General features: G+C 44.2%; 1 protein-coding gene across 1 annotated transcript; it reads left to right on the forward strand.

The window, feature by feature from the left end:
• The first annotated feature begins 9,253 nt into the window (after positions 1 to 9,253).
• Positions 9,254 to 20,906, forward strand: LOC146342813 (vomeronasal type-2 receptor 26-like). The gene is made up of 5 exons (XM_084808007.1): positions 9,254 to 9,544; positions 17,376 to 18,239; positions 18,600 to 18,827; positions 19,533 to 19,659; positions 20,005 to 20,906. The coding sequence occupies exons 1-5, from the start codon at positions 9,254 to 9,256 to the stop codon at positions 20,904 to 20,906; spliced, it is 2,412 nt and encodes an 803-aa protein (XP_084664133.1).
• Positions 20,907 to 22,360: the final 1,454 nt, after the last annotated feature.

Here is a 22,360-nt window from a genome sequence, read left to right on the forward strand (position 1 = left end):
TATGCAAATATTTACATAGGCTATTACAGCAAAAAAAAGGGGAACGCACATAGTGTAGTGGGCGCCATTTGCGTTCCTTTCCCCCCCCTGCCATAATAGCTTATGTAAATATTTTTGTAGACTAAAACGGCAAAAAAAAGGAATGCAAATAGCAGCCGCCATAGCTGCCGCCATTTGCGTACGCTGTTTTGTTTTGTTTTTTTTGCTTGCCATGATAAGGCTACATAAATCCTATCACGGCTATGATGAAGAAGCAGGGCAGCCACCATTCACAAGTCAGCACGGACAGCAGCAGGTAAGTGCTCCATTTCGCGCGCCTTTCGTGGGTTGGGGGGGCGGGGACTTCGTTCTGCCACTGATTTCAGGGGGCCGAATGCACTAGCATTCGGCCTCACCAAGATCCATGGCAGAATTCTCTGACATCCCTACATATTCCCCTCTTGTCAATATCCTTGATTTGTGTTCCCCCCTGTCCCCTTCACTTGGGAAATAACAAAGTGGAGGATGAAATTGAAAACTTCTTTGACAGGTATGGAATATGGCTCCACTGGCCTAAAATAAGTAGTGCATGGAGAGGATGAAACTGACAAGCATATTTACAAAAGGGGAATATGGCTCTTCGGGGCTACACAGTGGACAGCTGGACTTATGATCTTGCACACTTGCACAATACTCCCAATAAAGAAACATATGTGTTTTTTTTTTTACAAATATGACCCCATTGGATCAAATCTTGAAAAAAATAGAAGTAAAATATCTGACTTGCACAAACTGCTGCCGTTAAAGAAAAATACATCAAAAATATTGGATCAACTTGTTACAGATTGAGTTGATGCCAGCAGGGGAAATGGAACAAGATCCGTCAAGGCTGAATCAGTAAAATCTGTCAAGATTTCACCCCTTAAACAGAATTCTCATACATCCCTAATGATCATTTGGCCATTCTAAAAGAGATCTGTCCTGCACCCACAGTGCCAACTATCATTTCTGTAGAGCATACAGCTCTATCCTCACCAGGTTTATAAAGAAAAAGGAGGACACTCTGAGGAATACCTCTGAAAGGCCAGTGGCTGAATTCATACACAAATATATGATTTTGAATTCTACAGATCAGCCTTCTTCAATCTGGTACTCTGGAGATGTTTTAGACTGCAACTGCCATCAGCATGATCAATGTTTAGGGATACTGGGAGGAGGAGTCAGAAGCATCCAGGGGGCACCAGATTCAGAATAAAGTTGTGCAAACCAGAAAAAATCAAGCTATTAGATTGCAAGTGTTGCCCCCCCCAATATCAGTGCATATTTTCATACATATTTTTCTGAAATGTATGGATCAGTTCTGCCCATCTTTGAAATGTACACATTCTTCTCCCATTGATTACAGCATATTTGTGCACATCTCTCAAAAGCAGGGATGTACGAATCCCACTCACTGGTCTGCTGCTGGGCTCCGCTGGGGGGGGGAGGTGATCCATCCCTCCCCCCCGGAATCCTCCCCAGCCAGCTCTGCTCCACAGCTAGGCCGCAGAGCCGCCAGCCGGGGCCAGCCGCAGCCGGACTTCCGGCCACTGCTGGGCCGCTGCGGCCGCAAATGGCAGCCATCGTAGCGGCTGCCATTTGGGTGCCTACATTAGGCCGTGATAGGCTACATAAGTATTCATGTAGCCTATCATGGCAAAAGGCAGGCACGCAAATGGCATAGTGGCTGCCATTTGCATGCCTGCATTAGGCCATGGTAGGCTACGTAAGTATTTACGTAGCCTATCACGGCAAAAGGCAGGCACACAAATGGCAGCTGCTATGCCATTTTGCCATGACAGGCTACGTAAATACTTATGTAGCCTATCATGGCCTAATGCAGGCGCACAAACGGCAGCCGCTACGACAGCCACCATTTGCGGCCGCAGCGGCCGGAAGATGACCTGGAGCCGCAGCTGTCGCAGCCGCCACCACCATCAGGTAGGTCCATCCTAGGGGGGATTTCAGGGGGTGTCGGGGGGGAGGTTGTTCTGCCATGGGCTCTGAGGGGGGGCAGATTCTAAAGAATCCAGCCTCTCTGGAGGCCTTGGTGGATTTCTCCAACATCCCTACTAAAAAATATACTTTTTTCTCATGAACATTTTTCAAATGTATGCATGCTGTTGAACTCATTTTCTTTGTTATGTGAATTACATTGCAAACTTGGAAATATCCAGACAAATCACATCTGGGTTTGTGTTCTACCTGGAAGGTGCAAACTGAAAATTCTGATCAAAATGGTCTGAAATGAATTTCTTATACATCCTTAGTTGGGCAACGCTGCTGTGTACTATAGGGCTACCAACTATGTGGCGAAGCACATGATGACAGAGTAGTGGAGGTCCAGCCATTGTAAACCTTGGCTCTGTACAAGGGATGTGGGACCCTATTCAGGCACAGATGCACAGGATCTTCCATATCTGAGGAGAGGCTGCACAATTTCTCAGGTTTGTCTCCAGCAAAAGAAGACAGTTGCAGGTATGGCTGGATAAACATGGGGAAAGGGAATAAGGACAATGGTTCTTAAAATGGCTGTCTGAAAGAGGTGGTGGTGGGACAGAAGACAAGATAAAAACCTGAATGCTAGAAGCACAAAGGAGGAAGAAAAACAAAGCAGGAGCAAAAAGGCTCAGTAGATATGGTTGGAAAGGGCACCAGGCAAGGAACAAAGACATGAAGGTACAAAAAGGAGTAGCAGGAAGGCAAAGGGACCAGAGAGCTTATCAGAAGGCCAAGGAGCTGAAACAGAGGATGCTAAGAAAGTTAAAAGAGACCTTCCAGTACAGACAGCAAACAGAAAAGTACAGGACCAAGAATACAACATAAGACTTTCCCACCTCCACAGCAAACATAGCGCTAGACCATCCTGACCCCACAACTACTTATGAACAGAGTGCACAACCACGTAGACAATCATTCTGCTCCTGAAACTACTTAGGGTGCAATCCTATGCATGTTTAGACAGAGAAAAGTCCTACAACTGGCTGGGGCATGCTGGGAGTTGTAAGACTTTTCTCTGTCTAAACTTGCATAGGATTGCACCCTTCACTGTGTTGCAGCATTGACATTCACCCTGGTCCTGCAGTGACTGCATTCTGCAGTCATTCTGCAAGACTTCCTCCTGGTTCTGCATTTATTTACCAATACCAGGATGTTCCACCTTATTCTGCAGCTACTTAGTTTGGACCCTAAGAAGGGATCCTGCTCCTGCAACTACTGACTTGAATGATCCTGTGTTGTAACTAGGGATGCACGAATTGTGTACCTTCTGTGCCGCTTGACTTCCCCAGTTTGCGTCCAGTGCTTTGTTCCACTGTTCACAAGCCCCTGGAATTCTCCTCTTTTTTCTGCTCTGAAAATTGTGAAGATAAATCCGTACCGACAACCGTAATTCCAGTGCCCAGCCATCTCTGTAAGTCTGCATAACTTCCGTAAAAATCGCTATTTTTTATAAATATTTAAGGTTTTTTTTTTTAAAAAAAAAAATTGAAATCCTCCATCTCCATTTACTTTCAGCCAAAACACTTCCTCTTCCTAGGGGCTTCTCAAAAGAAGGCTGTCTTAGGTGTGCCTGAGCAATAAACTCTTTGTTTAAAGCAACGCTGTTTTAAAGAAAGAAAAAAAAAACCTTTCAAAATGACCATGCCGGTCCTGGAGCAGCATGGTCATTTTAAAAGGTTTTTTTCTTTCTTTAAAAACACCATTGCTTTAAACAAATAGTTTATCGCACATCTAAGATAGCCTTCTTTTGGGAAGCCCCTAGGAAGAGGAAGTGTTTTAGCTGGAAGTAAACCGAGACCGAGGATTTCAATTGAAAAAGAACACCCACAAACAAGGCGGTGGGCACAATACATTTTTTTTTTAAAAAAACGTACATATTTATTATTGGAATATACTACACTGTGTTTTTATTTATGAAAATTTCATGACTCTTTGTGGACGATGAAAAAAAGCCGCATGACTGCTGGCTCTGCTGGACCTCGTGGTGCTGCTCCGCAGTGGATTCCGTGGCATGGACTGAAGGGAACTCGATCCCATTTCAGTCCGTGGCAGAATTCTCTGACATCCCTAGTTGTAACAAGGATTAATAAACTCTAGATTAGCTGTTGTATTTGCAATGTCATGTTATTCCTTCTGGTTGAAAACAAGGGCAATAATATGTTCCCCATGATGGAATGGGCATCTTTTGACACCATGTTTTCATATGTGGAAGAGCATAGCAGTCACATACTTGTTTAATGGTGTGTAGTACCATCACTAGAACTTTACCAGTACAAGATGGCAGATCGAGAACCCTGAAGGGCTCTCAATCTATAATTCAATGTGGGGAAGATAGTAGAGGTAGGGGAGGGGAAGAATATGCATTTATTCAAGTTACACTTCCTTAGTCTTAGTTAAAGTGAAGTAGGACTAGAGGTTGCTGTAGGCTTTACAGAAATATTGTATTTGGAGGAGGAATTTTGTGGAATCTTGCAAGACACCAGCCCTTTATCGCTATCTAGAATCAAGTCAATAGGTAGGAAGAGAACCACTGGACTAAAGTACCTCCAATACCATTCCACATAGTTGGTCCAGAGGTATACCATGTTCAATGGTATCAAGGCTACAGAGAGATCAAGCAGAAGATGTAAGGTCTCACTCCCTTTATCCGCCTCTTGATAAAGCTCATCCATCATGGCTAATGATGTATGAACCCCCCGTTTTCCGGTCTGGGTGGGGGTGTCTGTAGAGGGGCCATCCATGCTGCTCAGGGCCCCTCAAAATCCTCCAGAGCTACTGTGCATCTGGGGCAGTTTGCGGAGCAGTTCTCCACCTCCCTATGCAAGGCGATACACTAATGATGGCTGTCATTAGCCTATCGCTGGGAAAATACAGATGCAAATGGCATATTGGACGCCACTTGTGGTTGTAAAGCCCTGACTTTGACCTAATTGCAGCTATTTATGGCTGTATTAAGGTCAAAATCAGTGCATTACAGCCACAAGTGGCATCCAAGGTGTTATTTGCATCTGTATTTTTCCTAGCGATAGGCTAATGGCACCTGCCATTAGCGTATCACCTTGTATAGGGAACCAGATTCTCCATGCAAAATCCTCCAGAGCCAGAGGTAAGTGGTGCCATTCCGCCACGGAATCTGGAGGTCAGATTCTTTGAAATCTGGCCTCATTTGAGTCCATGGCAGAATTATCTGCCATTCCTACTTATGGCAACCAAACATATTCATCCCCAAACAGAAATGGGTTTAGGTAGTTGGTATTCTTCAAGAATTTCTGCAGTAACCCAAGCATGACCCTTAGAAATTAAGAACAAAGGAGGATCCAAGCTGGATCAGACCAAGGTCCATTTAGCCAAGAATTCTGTTCACATTGTGGACCATCAGCTGCTGACGGGAAACTCACAATCAGGACATGAGAGCAACAGCCTCTCTAGTGCCTGCCCTGGGTGATTACTGACTGGCTGATAGGTGTTGGAAATCATTTGAGCATTGTTTGTTCCAGGAGTGGTTGCACTTCTGCCTCTTTAAGGGCAGCAGTTATCACTCAGTCATGAATGTTAATGAAAAATCCATTCTTCTGTAACGTAAACAGCTTGAATTTTTAAGTGTTGATTCTTTAGTAAGGGGATGGTCCCAAAGCTTCCCTCTCTGCCATATAATGCCCCAATACTTCCAAGCTCTTCAATGCTAGTATTAGTTTCAGTATCAGTATCAGTTTTCACATTATTACTTTCTTAGGCATACATCTGACTAACTGATCAAGGAAATTTCTTCACTGAACTTCTCTAAATTCAATTGGAATTGAGGTATATTATTTCTTTTGTTTCTTTGAAAAATCTTCAAGCCTCACTTGAATTCAAAAATCCCCAGGGGAGTTTACAATAATGTATAAAATACAATATAACACAGCAAAGCTCAATAATCAGTGGAACAATTTATAGCCTATTTATTTATTTATTTATTTACTTCATTTATCTCCCACCTTTTTTCCTCTTACAAGGAACCCAAGGTGGCTTACATTCTCCTCCTTCCCCTCTCCATTTTATCTTCACAACAACAACAACCCTGTGAGGTACATTGGGCTGAGAGTCTGTGACTATCTCAAAGTCACCCAGTGAGCTTCCATGGCTGAATGGGGGCTAGAACCCAGATCTACCATCTCCGAGTCCAACACTCTAGCCACTACACCACGCTAGCCATGAAAGGCATGGTCCTGAAAACCAACAAGTTTTGGTAAGGAGGCATTTTGAGCTTCCAGAAGTAGATATGGTCCTTCCCTTCAGCCACCTTGTCATTCTTCATTTGAAGTTAAATATGTTGACCATGACAATGTTTATATGGGCATTTTTGGATTCAAATATTGGCTGGATTTCAATAGCCTTGTAGTCACTGTTTACAGGCTGTTCTACACCATTTACATGTGACACAACAGATGTCCTTAGGCACTGCTTAAGTTAAAATCAGGATTATCCTCTCTTCTCAATTCCACATTTAACTATTCTAAGTCATGCATTTATTTTATATAGACATTTGACTCCCATTTCCTTGGTAAAACTGGATTTGGGCAGTGACATCGATTTTGGGATTTAGTGCTGCTTGGTCTCTTCAGTCAAGACAATCCGAACTTAATTTTTGGTGTTTGGTCTCTCTGGGAATCTGTTGACCATCTGCCGCTTATTATGCCATGAGGAAAAAGAGGAAACTTGCATTCAGATGGGGGGTGGGGGAGAGAAGAAGAAGAACAAAACATGTTTGCTGCCAAAAGATCCACTCAGGGCCCAAATGCTGAAGAACTAATGATCTCCCTATGGGATTTTACAGAACACTATAATTTGCTCACCTGGGCAAAGCTTGAAAGGCATTGCAGAAGACAGTAGAACGCAAGCAATGAATAAGCAAGGCTGAAGGTGGTTATAAATAAATCCCTGTGCCATGGAGAGTTCAGGGTAAAGGAAGAGGCATCTGACCATTTTATTTGTGACGTTTATCCCCTTTTTTCATCTTAACCCCCAGACCTGAATGTAGATTGCTTGTAATCTCAACTAGCACTCAAGACATGCTTTTCTATCCCTGTTCATGCTGAAAACATGGCTGTGTCAGGCAGGCACCATCCAATGTAGCCAGGTTGAGCCATGCCATTCCTCTGGATGATGAACACAGAGTCTTTTGAGACTGAAGATTTGGCATCAGGATGTTGTGGCTACTCGTGTTTCATATTCTTCTGTCAGCCATGCTATGCAAAGTCAATACTATGCAATGCCCCATGAATGATCCTGTCTCAGTTCCACATGAGTGGTACCAGCCAGGTGGCATTCTCATTGGTGGGATTTCTTCTCAGTTCACTTACGGTTCTGATGGCATTTTGTTTCAGGAACAACCTTCTCAGAAGCTGTTTGGTGTTTTAGAGTAAGGATTATTTCCCCCCTAACCACTTGCAATCACAAAGAATTATTTAGCTGAATGACAGGATTCTCCAAGTTTGTAAACTACCCAGAGAGCTTCAGCTATGGGGCAGTATAGAAATAATAATAATAATAATAATAATAATAATAATAATAAAATGTAGCCTTGGCCCAGCCTAATCACTTCCTTTGTCTTGTGCATGCTACTAACTATAGAATGAATACAGACTTTGTTCTTATGCAATTAGAGTTCTTTCTATTTTGTAATGAAGAGTGCCAGTTTTTTTTCTAATTCAACTAAATTTGTGTGCCATCTGATACGTGCACGTTCTGTGCAGTACATCCACTGGAAAGGATATGGGGGAAGTGAAGGTAATTTAAAAGACTTTTTTTCTTTTCAACTGTCATTAACTCCCCTGCTGCCCCCCCCCCAGTCATCAAAGCCATTTTTCAAAAGTAATTAAGTCATTCAGAAGTCATTTTTTAAAGTCATCATTAGTCAAAAATATACAGAAATGTGAAAAATCTGAAAATCGTACAACACAATCTTGGAAAACAGTTATATGTGCAGAGTCAAAAAAAATATGGCATGGTGATATAGACTTAAGAACACGTTTCTAGTCTTTGTTGAATTTCAGAATCAAAAAGGTTCTGAATCAAAAACATGCAGGAGAAATAAACAAAGACCAAGAAATTGAGAGTCATGCAAAACATTTTCCCCAGTTCTCATAGCTGCCTTCTCAATGTAGAAAATCTTGCAAAAACTATCCTGGCACATAAATATTCAAAGTGAGAGAAGAAAGAAAGAAAGAAAGAAAGAAAGAAAGAAAGAAAGAAAACAGCGAGGGGTGTGTGCGTTTGTTTTTAAAGAGAGGTAATAGTAGACATGTGAACATAATATGCAGAGAATGAATACAAGATTTCTGATTGATCATAAAGTATTTTTATCTGAAAGAGGAAAATTTTGATAAGTTCAGTACAATCAGCAACAAATATTAGGGATGTACAAAAGTCACTTACCTTTTCGCGGAATTGATTCACGGTGGGGGGTAGGCACTCCGTCCCTCCCCCCAGAATCCTCGACGTGGGGGGAGGCGATCCAGTCCTCCCCCCAGAATCCTGCCCGGCCGGCTCCGCTCTGCGGCGGCTCCGTGGAGCAGCCGGCCAGGGCTGTCCGCAGCCGGACTTCCAGCCGCGGACGGGCTGCTGTGGACACAAATGGCGGCCACCGTAGAGGCCGCCATTTGTGTCCAGCCAGGCTGCCTTGATAGGCTACATAAGTATTTATGTAGCCTATCACGGCTGGGCAAAAAACAAAACAAAACAACAGCGTATGCAAATGGCGGTGGCTACGGCGGCCGCCATTTGCATTCCCTATTTTTTGCCATTTTAGCCAACGCAAATATATATGTAGGCTATTACGGCAAAAAAAAGGGGAATGCAAATAGCATAGTGGGTGCTATTTGCGTTCCTTTTTTTTCCCGCCGTAATCGCTTACGTAAATATTTACGTAGGCTAAAACGGAGAAAAATAGGGAATGCAAATACATCCGCCCCAGGTAAGCTTCTTCCTGGGGGGAATCCGCAGGGGGGCAGGCCGTTCTGCCACGGATTTCAGGGGGCTGAATGCCAGTTCATTCAGCCTCACTGAAATCTGTGGCAGAATTCTCTGCCATCCCTAACAAATATAAGAATATTCTTACAATCTGAATCAGTTGAGGGCTAGAAATGGGTGGTATTGTTGTGATACAGTAGATTCACACATCGTAGAAATTTCTCCTGATATAATAAATGTAATAAATTTATTCTGATATAATAAACACTGTATTTGTTGCAGTATGGTAACAAAATTCTACCAGCATGTCCTGGCCTTGGCATTTGCTGTGAATGAGATCAACAAGGACCCCAAAATCTTGCCCAATATCACACTGGGATTCCGCATCTATGACAGTTATTATGATGCAAGGATGACGTATCGTTCCACTCTGGATCTGCTCTTCAAATCACATAGATTTGTCCCCAACTACAAATGTGACACCCAGAAAAATCTCATGGCCATCATTGGAGGACTTGGCTTTGATACCTCTGTCAATATGGCAGACATCCTAGGTTACTACAAGATCCCACAGGTAGGATCTGTGCAGCTGGTACAGGAAATCACACTCTTGTTTTATTGTTAAGCGAATCATTTTGTGGTTCAAAGGGAAGGAGGGGTATACTTCTTTGATACTTTTGTCAATATGGCAGACATTTTAGGCTACTACAAGATCCCACAGGTAGCATCTGTGTAATGGGGTGTGGGGAAATTACAGTCCTGTCATTACTTCCCATTATGCGAATAATGTTGTGGTTTGAAAGGAGGGTGGGGTATGACTGGTGGTGGGGGGGGGAATCCCTGAAATTGCAACATATTCTGACAGCTGATACAATTCTAGATGTATACCATTTTCATGGAAATTGCTCAAAAACATCTCAGGTCAAGGAAGGAAGTGAATCAGTTTCTCTAGCCAAAAAAATGTGAAGACATCACTTTCACAAAAACTCCTACACCCATTCTTCTCATTTTTTCCAGGTTTCTTATCCGGGGGAACTTTCATTATGTATGCCACTTTTATAATACCCACAAAAGCATAAGGGGATAAGGACATCTTTTTTAAAGCAACCTCCAAATTGTAAAGGCTACTTTTATGCAAAAAGACTTACACATATTCACCTGAAATTGGGCAGGCTTCACCTCCTCATAGGGTGCAATGATAATCCCAAAATGCATTAATTTCTGCCAATAAATAAATAAATAAATATCCCTTTTTGATATTTTTAAACAATGTTGATATTTACAGGAGGCACTGAACACAAAATCACCTATATCTATTACTCTGAAATTAGGAAGACACAGGGTATAACCCAACTAAAGTCCTCCTTAGAGTAGACCCATTGAAATAAATGGGGTTTAGGTTTGTTGTTCAGTCGTTCAGTTGTGTCCGACTCTTCGTGACCCCACGGACAATAGCACGCCAGGCCTTCCTGTCCTGCGCTCTCTCCCGGAGCGTGCTCAAGTTCATATTCATTGCATCAGTGATACTATCTAGCCATCTCATCCTCTGCTGTCCCCTTCTCCTTTTGCCTTCAGTCTTTCCCAGCATCAAGGTCTTTTATTATTATTATTATTATTATTATTATTATTATTATTATCATCATCATAATCATTATTATTATTATTATTAAATTTATTAATCGCCTATCTGGCTGGTCACCCAGCCACTCTGGGCGATGTACAACATACAATAAAGACAGTTTAAAACAATAAAATTCTACACTAAAAACATTTTCTAAAATACCCTAACCCACCCCAAATGCCTGCCTGAACAGCCAGGTTTTTAATGCACAACGGAAGTTCATTAAAGAGGGGGCATGATGGAGTTCCCTAGGGAGGGAGTTCCACAGAGTGGGGTCCACCACAGAAAAGGCCCTCTCCCTCGTCCCCACCAGTCTAGCTGTCCTGGCTGATGGGACAGAGAGAAGGCCATCCGAGGCTGATCTTGTTAAGCGGCCTGTCTGGTGCTGCTGGAGGCGCTCTTTAAGATAGGCTGGGCCGGAACCATATAGGGTTTTAAAGGTCAAAACCAACACCTTGAATTTGGCCCGGAAAACAACTGGTAACCAGTGCAACTCCTTCAGCACTGGAGTGATGTGATCTCGCCGGCGGCTGCCTTTAATCAGGCGAGCCGCCGTGTTCTGTACCAGCTGCAGTTTCTGAACCGTCTTCAAGGGTAACCCCACATAAAGCACATTACAGTAGTCTAAACGAGAGGAGACCAGGGCATGTACTACCGATGGGAGCAGATGGTCGGGAAGGAAGGGGCGCAGCCGCCGTATCAGATGGAGTTGATACAGCGCTGTCCGGCTCACAGCTGACACCTGAGCCTCCATGGACAGCTGGGAGTCCAAAATGACCCCCAGGCTGCGGACCTGGTCTTTCAAGTGTAGCCGTACCGCATTCAACACCAGGTCAACATCCCCCAGCCTCCTCTTGTCTCCCACCAAAAGTACCTCGGTCTTGTCAGGGTTCAGCTTCAGCCTATTCCTCCCCATCCAGCCACTCACCGTCTCCAGACATTTGGACAGGGATTCTACGGCCAACCTTGGTGAAGATTTAAACGAGAGGTAGAGCTGCGTGTCATCCGCATATTGATGACACTGCACCCCAAAGCTCCTGATGATAGCCCCCAGTGGCTTCACAGAGATGTTAAATCGCATCGGCGAGAGGATGGAACCCTGTGGCACCCCACAAGTAAGTGGCCACGGGTCCGAAACCTCCTCTCCCAGTGCTAACCTCTGGTACCTGCCGGAGAGGAAGGACCGGAACCACCGCAATACGGTGTCCCCAATGCCCAACCCCTCCAGGCGGTCCAGGAGGATACCATGGTCAACGGTATCAAAAGCCACTGAGAGGTCGAGGAGAACAAGGAAGGAGCATTCACCCCTATCCAGAACCCTCCTCATATCATCTACCAAGGCGACCAAGGCCGTTTCTGTCCCATGCCCAGGTCTGAAGGCCGACTGAAATGGGTCTAGATAATCAGTTTCTTCCAAGTGTGCCTTCAACTGCACCGCCACCACCCGCTCAATCACCTTGCCCAAAAGTGGCAGATTTGAGACTGGGCGAAAGTTGTTCAAAACTTGAGGATCCAAGGAGGGCTTCTTTAAGAGTGGTCTTATCACTGCCTCCTTGAGGGCTGATGGCATCACTCCCTCCTCAAGGGAGGCGTTCACCACCATCTTGATCCCCTCACCCAGTCTCTCTCTGCAGCTCATAATGAGCCAAGATGGGCAAGGATCATGTAATCAGGTGGTCGGCCATACCGATGAAAGCACCTTGTCCACTTCATCAGGGGGAAGAAGCTGGAACCGATCCCACAAAACTGGTTTGCCACAGGCTGCCTCTTGCTCACTAACTGTATCCACAGCGTGCAGAGTAACACACCTAATCTGATCAATTTTATCTGCAAAGTGCCTTGCCAAGGCCTCACAGGAGGCCTTAGAATGCTCCAGTGGTTCCGGAGCCACAGGACCGACCAGGCTCTGGACCACTTGGAACAGCCTCCTGGGACAGCACTCTGCAGATGTGATGGAGGCAGCATAATATTCCTTTTTTGCTGCCTTCACCACTATGTGATAGGCTGAAGATACAGCTCTAGCCCGTGTCTGATCGTCTTTGGAGCGAGACTTCCGCCACTGGCGCTCTAGCCGTCTCACCTCCTGTTTCAGAGCTCGTAACTGCGGATTGAACCATGGTGCAGTCCGAGCCCTATTCAGGGGGAGAGGGCGTTTCGGAGCCACCTGATCTAATGCCCCAGTGATTGCGGCATTCCAGCCACCCACCAGGGTCTCGACCAAGTGGCCATTGGCATGCCCCAGAGAATCCCCAAGCGCATTCAGGAATCCATTTGGATCCATAAGACGCCTGGGGCAGACCATTTTAATGGGCCCTCCACCCCTGCGGAGGGGTTGTGGAACCGAGAAGTCCAACGTCACCAGATAGTGATCTGACCATGACAAGGGGGTGGTGGATATACCCCCGACTTCCAGATCACTCCCTGCTTCTCCAGAAACAAACACAAGGTCTAGTGCATGACCGGCTACATGGATGGGCCCAGTTAGAATATGGTGCAGCTCCCAGGAGGCCATGGTCTCCATGAAGTCCCGAGGTGCTCTTGTGAGGATGGCCTCCGAATGTACGTTGAAGTCCCCCAACACCGGTAAGTTAGGGGACTGTACACGCACATCAGAGACCACCTCAAGCACCTCGGCCAGGGAGTCAGTCGTGCAGCGGGGTGGACAGGACACGAGCAGAATCCCCAGACTGCCCTTCGGGCCCAACCTCCAGTACATGCACTCAGCAACCTTGGTCTCCCAGAGAGGGGGTCTGGTGAAGACCAAGGACTCTCGGTAGATAACAGCCACTCCCCCTCCCCAATCCCCAGCCCTCGGCTGCTGTGCATACGAAAATCCAGCTGGACACATGGCTGCAAGGGTTGGAGCAGCAGCCTCGGCCAGCCAGGTCTCCATAATACATGCGAGGTCTGCACCCTCATCCAGGATCATGTCATGGATGAGGGAGGTTTTCTGGGTAACAGACCTGGCATTGCAGAGCAGCAAACGAAGGCCAGAAGATGGGGTCACGCCTCCCCCAGCCATCCTTTGGCTCTGGACAGGCCCGGAGCAGGGGACAGATACTACACATCTCTCCCTTGTTCCCCTTACCTGGCATGGCCTGCCCCTAGCGCTCCGCCAGCGCCTGCCGCCCAGCCTCGCCCAGCCTTTCCATTTCTTCCCCTTCTATATGCCAGGAAGTGATGGGGCCAAATGCCATGATCTTTGTTTTTTTAATGTTTAGTTTCAAACCAGCTTTTCCACAGAATTTTCTCTTCGCATTAGGTGGCTAAAATATTTGAGCTTCAGCTTCAATATCTGTCCTTCCAATAAGCACTCAGGGTTGATTTCCTTTAGGATTGACTGATTTGACCTCCTTGCAGTCCAGGGGACTCGTAAGAGTCTTCTCCAGAACCACAGTTCGAAAGCATCAATTCTTCGGCACTCAGCCTTCCTTATAGTCCAGCTCTCACAGCCATACATTACTACTGGGAAAACCACAGCTTTGATTAGACGGACCTTTGTCGGCAAGGTGATGTCTCTGCTTCTTACTATGCTGTCTAGGTTTGCCATAGCTTTCCTCCCAAGGAGCAAGCGTCTTTTAATTTCATGGCTACAGTCACCGTCTGCAGTGATCTTGGAGCCCAAGAAAGTAAAATCTGTCACTGCTTCCATTTCTTCCCCTTCTATATGCCAGGAAGTGATGGGGCCAGATGCCATGATCTTCGTTTTTTTAATGCTGAGTTTCAAACCAGCTTTTGCACTCTCCTCTTTCACCCTCAACAAGAGGCTCTTGAGATCCTCTTCACTTTCTGCCATTAGGGTGGTTCGTCTGCATATCGGAGGTTGTTGATAATTCTCCCAGCAATCTTAATTCCGACCCGTGATTCATCCAACCTGGCGTTTCTCATGATGTACTCTGCATATAAGTTAAATAAGCAGGGTGACAATATGCAGCCTTGTCGTACTCCTTTCCCAGTTTTGAACCACTCGGTTGTTCCATGTCTGGTTCTTACTGTTGCTTCTTGACCCTCGTACAGGTTTCTCAGGAGACAGGTAAGGTGGTCCATCACTTTAATAATTTGCCACAGTTTGTTGTGATCCACACAATCAAAGGCTTTAGCGTAGTCAATGAAGCAGAAATAGACGTTTTTCTGGAATTCTCTTGCTTTCTCCATGATCCAGCGAAAGTTGGCGATTTGATCTCTAGTTCCTCTGTCTCTTCGAAATCCCGCTTGTACTTCCGGTAGTTCTCAGTTCGCATATTGCTGAAGCCTAGCTTGTAGGATTTTGAGCATCACCTTGCTGGCATGTGAAATGAGCGCAATTGTGCGGTAGTTTGAACACTCTTTGGCGTTGCCCTTCTTTGGAATTGGAATGTAAACTGACCTTTTCCAGTCTTGAGGCCATTGTTGAGTGTTCCAAATTTGTTGGCATATTGAGTGCAGCACTTTAACAGCATCATCTTTTAGGATTTTAAATAGCTCACCTGGAATACTGTCATCTCTGCTAGCTTTGTTGTTAGTAATGCTTCCTAAGGCCCACTTGACTTCACTCTCGAGGATGTCCGGCTCAAGTTCAGTGACCGCACTATCATGGCTATCAGGGACATTCAGATCTTTCCTGTAGAGTTCTTCTGTGTATTCTTTCCACCTCTTCTTAATCTCATCTGCTTCTGTTAGGTCCCTGCCTTCTTTGTCCTTTATCATGCCCATATTTGCACAAAACGTTCTCTTGAGATCTTCGATTTTCTTGAAGAGATCTCTAGTCTTTCCCATTCTGTTGTTTTCCTCAATTTCTTTGCATTGTTCATTTAAGAAGGCCTTCTTGTCTCTCCTTGCTATTCTCTGGAACTCTGCATTCAGTTGGATATATCCTCCCCTTTCTCCCTTGCTTTTCGCTTCCCTTCTTTCCTCAGCTACTTGTAAAGCCCATCAGACAGCCACTTGGCTTTCTTGCATTTCTTTTTCTTTGGGATGGATTTCATTGCTGCCTCCTGAACAATGTTACGGACCTCTGTCCATAGTTCCTCAGGCACTCTGTCTATGAGGTCTAATCCCTGAAATCTATTCCTCACCTCCACTGTATATTCATAAGGGATATGATTTAGGTCATACCTGAATGGTTTAGTGGTTTTCCCTATGTTCTTCAATTTCAGCTGAAATTTTGCAATAAGAAGCTCATGATCTGAGCCACAGTCAGCTACAGGTCTTGTTTTGACTGACTGTATAGAGCTTCTCCATCTTTGGCTGCAAAGGACATAATCAATCTGATTTCGATATTGACCATCTGGTGATGTCCATGTGTAGAGTCGTCTCTTGTGCTGTTGGAAAAGAGTGTTTGCTGTGATCAGCGTGTTCTCTTGGCAAAACTCTATGAGCCTTTGTCCTGCTTCATTTTGTACACCAAGGCCATGCCTGCCTCTTATCCCGGTGATTTCTTGACTTCCTACTTTAGCATTCCAATACCCTATGATGAAGAGGACATCTTTTTTTGGTGTTAGTTCTAGAAGGTGTTGTAGGTCTTCATAGAACCGATCAACCTCAGCTTCTTCGGCCTCAGGGGTTGAGGCATAGACTTGAATTACTGTGATGTTGAATGGTTTGCCTTGGATTCATACTTAGATCATTCTATCATTTTTAAGATTGTACCCCAGTACTGCTTTTCCCACCCTTTTGTTGACTATGAGTGCTACTCCATTTCTTCTAAGGGATTCTTGCCCACAGTAGTAGATATGATAGTCACCTGAATTAAATTCGCCCATGCCTGTCCATTTTAGTTCGCTGATTCCCAAGATGTCGATGTTCAATCTTGCCATCTCATGTTTGACAACCTCCAACTTACCTTGATTCATTGATCTGACATTCCAGGTTCCTAAACAATATTGTTCTTTACAGCATCGGATTTTCTTTTCACCACCAGACACATCCACAGCTGAGTGTCCTTTCGGGTTTGGCCCAGCCGCTTCACTCTTTCTGGCGCTACTTGGAAATACCCTCTGCTCTTCCCCAGTAGTATATTGGACACCTTCCGACCTGAGGGGCTCATCTTCCGGCGTCATCTCTTTTAGCCTTGTGATACGTTCCATGGGTTTTTCTTGGCAAGAATGCTGGAGTGGGTTGCCATTTCCTTCTCCAGTGGACCACATTTTGTCAGAACTCTCTGCCATGACCTGTCCGTCTTGGGTGGCCCTGCATGGCATAGCTTATGGCTTCACTGAGTTACACAAGCCCCTTCGCCACAACAAGGCAGTGAGTAACTTAAGTCCCATTCGTTTCAATCATCTTCTCTAAGGAGGACTTTAGTTGGATTATACACTTAATGTCTGCATTAGGACATTAAGGGTATAGGATGAAAATTTCATCCTACTCTTTTAAAAAGAAGAGCAATGACAGAACCAACAGCAGTAGCAGTAGCAGCAACATCAACAACATTTAACTATGTCTCAATGGCAAGCAGAATTGTTTGCATTTCCAAATCAAGGTTTTTATTTAGAGTCAAGCTAATCTGGGGTGAACTGGGCCATTTTCAGAACTGGCAAATTGTGGTTTCAGCCTAATCTTAAGGTCGGTGCACATTAAATTCAATGCATACAAAAATAAAATAACCTTGAGCTGGTGGACAAAACTCCTAAGAGATAGTATCAGCTTGCTAACACCACAGGACTCATATCTATATAATTCCAGCAAGGATGCTGCACCATGTTCCTTCAAAACAATGTGGTGGGACCTTTTAAGAAGTATTAATTGCATAAACAAGCATGCACATATACTTATCAATCTCTTAAAATCTTTGATTTCCATTTAGCTCACATATGGTTCAATTGCCCCAGAAGAGAGAGACACAATTCAGATCAATTCCTTTTACCACATGGTCCCAAATGAAGACAGTCAGTACATGGGGATTATCCAGTTACTTCAGCATTTTGGATGGACATGGGTTGGGATCTTTGCTGTTGTTAATGACAGTGGAGAACGTTTTTTGCAGGTCCTTGAACCGCTGCTTTCTCAGAATGGACTCTGTTCAGCCTTCACACAAAGAATCCCACAACTAATCCGTATTGATAACTTGGCTGAAATTTCTGATATAATCTCAGAAATATATCTACTTTTCACATATAATAAAGCCAATGCATTTATCGTCTATGGAGAATCACTGACAATTTCATGGCTAAGAACTGTTAAGTTTATTCAAGATCCTAGAAAGGAGGAAAATACTTCATTTAGAAAGGTGTGGATTATGACAGCCCAGATGGATTTCATATTAAAGGGCTCACAGAGAGGCTGGGGTCTTCAGTTGTTCCAGGGTGCCATTTCCTTTACAATTCAATCAAAGGATCTTCCAGGGTTCAGAGAATTTATTCAGATCATAAAACCTTCCTGGACCAAAGGAGATGGCTTTTTCAATGACTTCTGGGAGCAAGCATTTGACTGTTTATTTCCAAAACCTGGGATTTCAATAATGGTAAATGAAAGATGCACTGGAGAAGAAAGGCTGGAAAATCTTCCCGGGCCTCAGTTTGAAATGGGCATGACTGGTCACAGCTACATAATCTATAATGTGGTCTACATTGTAGCTCATTCTTTGCATGCTATGTTCTTATCTAGATCCAAGCAGAGATCGGTTTTGGTGGGCAAAACGGCTGACCTTCAAGATCTGCAGCCTTGGCAGGTAATGTCCCCACAACAAAATCTTCCTTATTTCATTGAATAGATCAGTACATCCTCAGAATACATCCTGCTTTCTCCTCCATGAATAAATTATGAAATTATGCGTTGACAATATTTGTGTGTTAACATGTCTTCCCATAATTAAAGCCTAAAAATTATATGAGACTTCATGTTCATATTTGGTCTTTCTAACATGAGACAATATAGTGTTTTATCCAATGTTCATCAAACTTTAGTCCCATTCATTTTAATGGGTCTGTTCTAAGTTAGAGGAAAAATGAAATCTCCAATATGTGATTCCCCATTCTTTACTTCTCTTTCAACTCCCATTCCACCACCCCCCTTGTCCCCTTTCATTTAGCTGCACCCATTACTTCAAGGCATTTCATTCAACAATTCAGCTGGAGAAACAGTGTCCTTCAATGATAACATGGAAGTGGAAGGTGGATTTGACATCATGAACTTGGTCACTTTCCCCAATAACTCCTTCCAGAGAGTGAAAGTTGGAAGGGTTGATCCCAATGCTCCTGACGGAAAAGAATTCGTCATTAAAGAGGATATGATTGTATGGCCCAGAGGATTTAACCAGGTATGCATTCTGGAGTAATCTTGGTGTACTGTCTAGTTTCCAAATGGGTAATAAGGCTATCAAAATAAACTTTGTCTGCCTAACCTGACATTGCAATGGGTCATCACATTCTAGAAGAAAGTCAGTGCTTCCTAATACATTCAAAAACTAGATGCCGTATTGAAGGGCCAAATATATCTTTTCCTTTTTTCACAATAATTTACATGACTTGTACATAGTTAATGAAACTACAGGAATCATGGACTACAGGAATAATTACTGTGTCCCACTTAAATATAGTAGGTCTGTGGGTGATCCATGGTTATTCCTACAGGCCACCAGTTCGCTATCACTGGGCAGTATCCAGCTATGTAATCCTGCTACTGCAAGTGAGTAAAAACTAGGCTCCAAGTTATGTGCAGGTGGAGAATCCAACTAAAGTTATGTTTGTGGAAGTGGTTGTCAACTGGTTGTGTGTTATGCTTTTGCAACCCCTTACACATTACACTTGCATAACCCATTGTGTAACTGGTTGAGCATTATGCTTATGCAACAGAAAGATTTGGGTGGACCTCCACTAGAACTATTTCAATTTGTGAAATGTCACCAATGGATACTGCCCTGTATTTCTCTGGGGGAAAAATGGACTGGCCTAGACATCTTTAATTGCACAGGAAACATGCATAAATATCTCTCATTCTAAACTTATTTCATGTATATGGATAGGTACTTCCTGTTTCTGTATGTAATGAACACTGTCAAACTGGCAAACAGAAGAAAAAGAAGGAAGGGGGGAAGTTTTGCTGCTATGGTTGTGCTCCATGCCCTGAAGGGAAGATTTCAAACCAATCTGGTAGGCAATATAGTACTCCAATTTTGCCAGCAATTGGAGCCAGAAATGTTCTTATATGTGCAGGAAGCTACTGCTTTTAGAACGGGACTTCAGATATCCTCTCCTCTCCCCTAAAATTACCAGTCTAGTAGAGGATCCCTCAGCCCTCTGGAACATATTTGGATGGAGCTGGGCGGCTATGGGTGGGTGGGAGAAGATAAAGCAGGAAGTCCAGTTTCACAAGCTATATTCCACATGCTTAAGAACATTTCTTCTTCCAATCCATACAGTTAGGTTTGGTTTTTTTGGTTTTTTTCTCACATGAATTGATATTGGAATGGGCCCTTTTTTTTTTCTCTTTTTCAGATATGAATGACTGTTTCAAGTGTCCAGAAGATCAGTATCCAAACAAAAATAGAAATGGTTGCATCCCCAAAACTATACATTTTCTGTCTTATGAAGAACCTTTAGGGATCAGTTTAGCCTCCGTTGCTATTTCATTTTCCTTTGTCACAAGCTTGGTGCTAGGCATTTTCCTTAACCACAGTGATAGCCCCCTAGTCAGAGCTAATAACCGGGACCTCACCTACACTTTGCTCATCTCTCTCCTGCTCTGCTTTCTCTGCTCTTTGCTATTCCTTGGTCATCCTTGGAACATGACCTGTCTTATCAGACAACCAGCTTTTGGAGTCATCTTCTCAGTGGCTGTCTCTTGTGTTTTGGCAAAAACCACCATAGTTTCTCTCGCATTCAGAGCCACAAAGCCTGGATCTAGGCTGAAGAACTGGGTGGGGAAAAGACTTGCCCATTCCATTGTCCTCTCATGCTCTCTTATTCAAGCAACCATTTGTGCTGTGTGGCTGACCTCCACTCCCCCTTTCCCAGATTTAGACATGGACTCAGTAGCTGAAGAAATCATTGTGCAATGTAATGAAGGGTCAATCACTATGTTTTACTTTGTCCTGGGCTACATGGGGCTCTTGGCCATTGCCAGCTTCATTGTGGCCTTTGTGGCCCGTAAATTACCTGATAGTTTTAATGAAGCCAAGTTCATTTCATTCAGCATGTTGGTCTTCTGCAGTGTGTGGGTCTCCTTTGTTCCAACTTATCTGAGCACAAGAGGCAAAGACATGGTGTCTGTGGAGATCTTTTCAATCTTGTCCTCTGCTGCTGGATTACTGGGTTGTATCTTTTCCCCTAAATGTTACATCATTATTTGGAGGCCTGAACTGAACTGCAGGGAACAAATGATAATCAGAAAGATTTAAAAAGTTTCCTGGTATTTCTACTATTATATTGAATGTAAATATGGTATGAGTTTTAAGAGCAAAATGGTTAATATATGATTAATGATAAAATTCTACATAAAGTTACCTACATGTTTCCCATTAGAGTTTCTATTGGTGCTCTAACTCTCCCTTGGCCCCATTGATTGTAGCAAGCTAATGTTCAGTGGCTGGGATTCATATACAACACAGAGGTGGGGAACTTGTGTCCAACCAGAGGTGTGACCTTGTTCAGAATAGACAGTGGTGTGGGGTGATTGGAGTTGTTAGTTAAAACATCTGGAGTAGGGATTGCTTGGGCACCTGACTGGGTCCAGGAACGTGCCGAATCCCACCCTGTCCATGCCCCTGAGCCCAGATCAGTGAACCCCCACCCTGTGCACCACAATGGTGGCCATAAAGGGTCACTGCAGCCATATTAGAGTCCTCTAATATGTTTGAAATGGCTCTTCCTGGCAAACGTTGTTTCCTACAGTACACCTATGGAAAATACATAGTCCCCATCTCATGCTAAAATGGGGCTCACACAGAGACCAGGTCAGCAACCAAACAAATGGATGCCCCACACTACTGCTGAGCTCCTCAACAGCCCCCCTCAATGGCCCTATGCTGCTCACCAGGTCAGGTAAGTAGCAGGGGATTGGTGGGCAAAGCATGGAGTGGGCGTGGGGAGTTCAGGCCATCCATAATCTGGAGGGTCACTAGTTGCCCACCCATATGCTAGTTCAAAAGCACAAAATGCTCATCCCCATGCCCCAGAACAGTAGAGTGGGACAATGCGACATATTCTTTTTTGCTTTAATCAGGCATTCGAGAGTGCTTCGGTGTCATAGGATAAGGTACTCATGACATAGTTCTTTACCTGTTTGTGAATTCACTACTGTAAATGTGCTGTACATGGGGCTGCCTTCAAAAAACTGGTCAGAAACTTCAGCTGGTCCAGACTGCTGCAGCCAAATTGTTGACTAGGGACGCTTACAGGGAGCACATGATTTCCTTGTTACAAGAGGTTTACTGGCTTCTGCTCTGTTTCTGTCAGAATTCAAAGAGCTAGCATGACCTATAAAGCCCTCTACTGCTAGGGAGCAATCTATGAAAAAGTCTACCTTCTCCCATTTGAGCATGCCCAGCTCTTAAGAACTTCGGCAGAGGCACTTATTTTAAGACTTTCATCTTTAGAGGCAAGTTTAGTAGCAATTCAAAAGCTGTCATCCTCGGTAACTGCTCCCAGGCTGTGGAACTCCCTGCCTGTTTGTTTGTTTATTTATTTTTATTCCACCTTTCTTCCATCATGGAACTCAAGGTGGCTACATGTGGTTCCCTGTGGTCTCCCCTCCAAGCACTGACCAGACCCAGACCTGCTTAGCTTCAGCAAGGTAGCTGTCTTATGTGCTATCAGACCATGCCTGGAACATGCCAAGGGATGCTAGGTTCTC

Source organism: Heloderma suspectum, chromosome 6 (assembly GCF_057233095.1).
Source record: "Heloderma suspectum isolate Gila_16-S chromosome 6, 16-S_ref, whole genome shotgun sequence".
In the NCBI taxonomy this organism is placed as follows: Eukaryota; Metazoa; Chordata; class Lepidosauria; order Squamata; family Helodermatidae; genus Heloderma; species Heloderma suspectum.

Coding starts and splice junctions, on each gene's coding strand:
- LOC146342813 (XM_084808007.1), top strand. CDS start 9,254: ATGGTAACAAAATTCTACCAGCATGTCCTGGCCTTGGCATTTGCTGTG. Junction 9,545..17,375: donor GTTACTACAAGATCCCACAG/GTAGGATCTGTG, acceptor ATTTCCATTTAG/CTCACATATGGTTCAATTGC. Junction 19,660..20,004: donor GAAGATTTCAAACCAATCTG/GTAGGCAATATA, acceptor TCTCTTTTTCAG/ATATGAATGACTGTTTCAAG.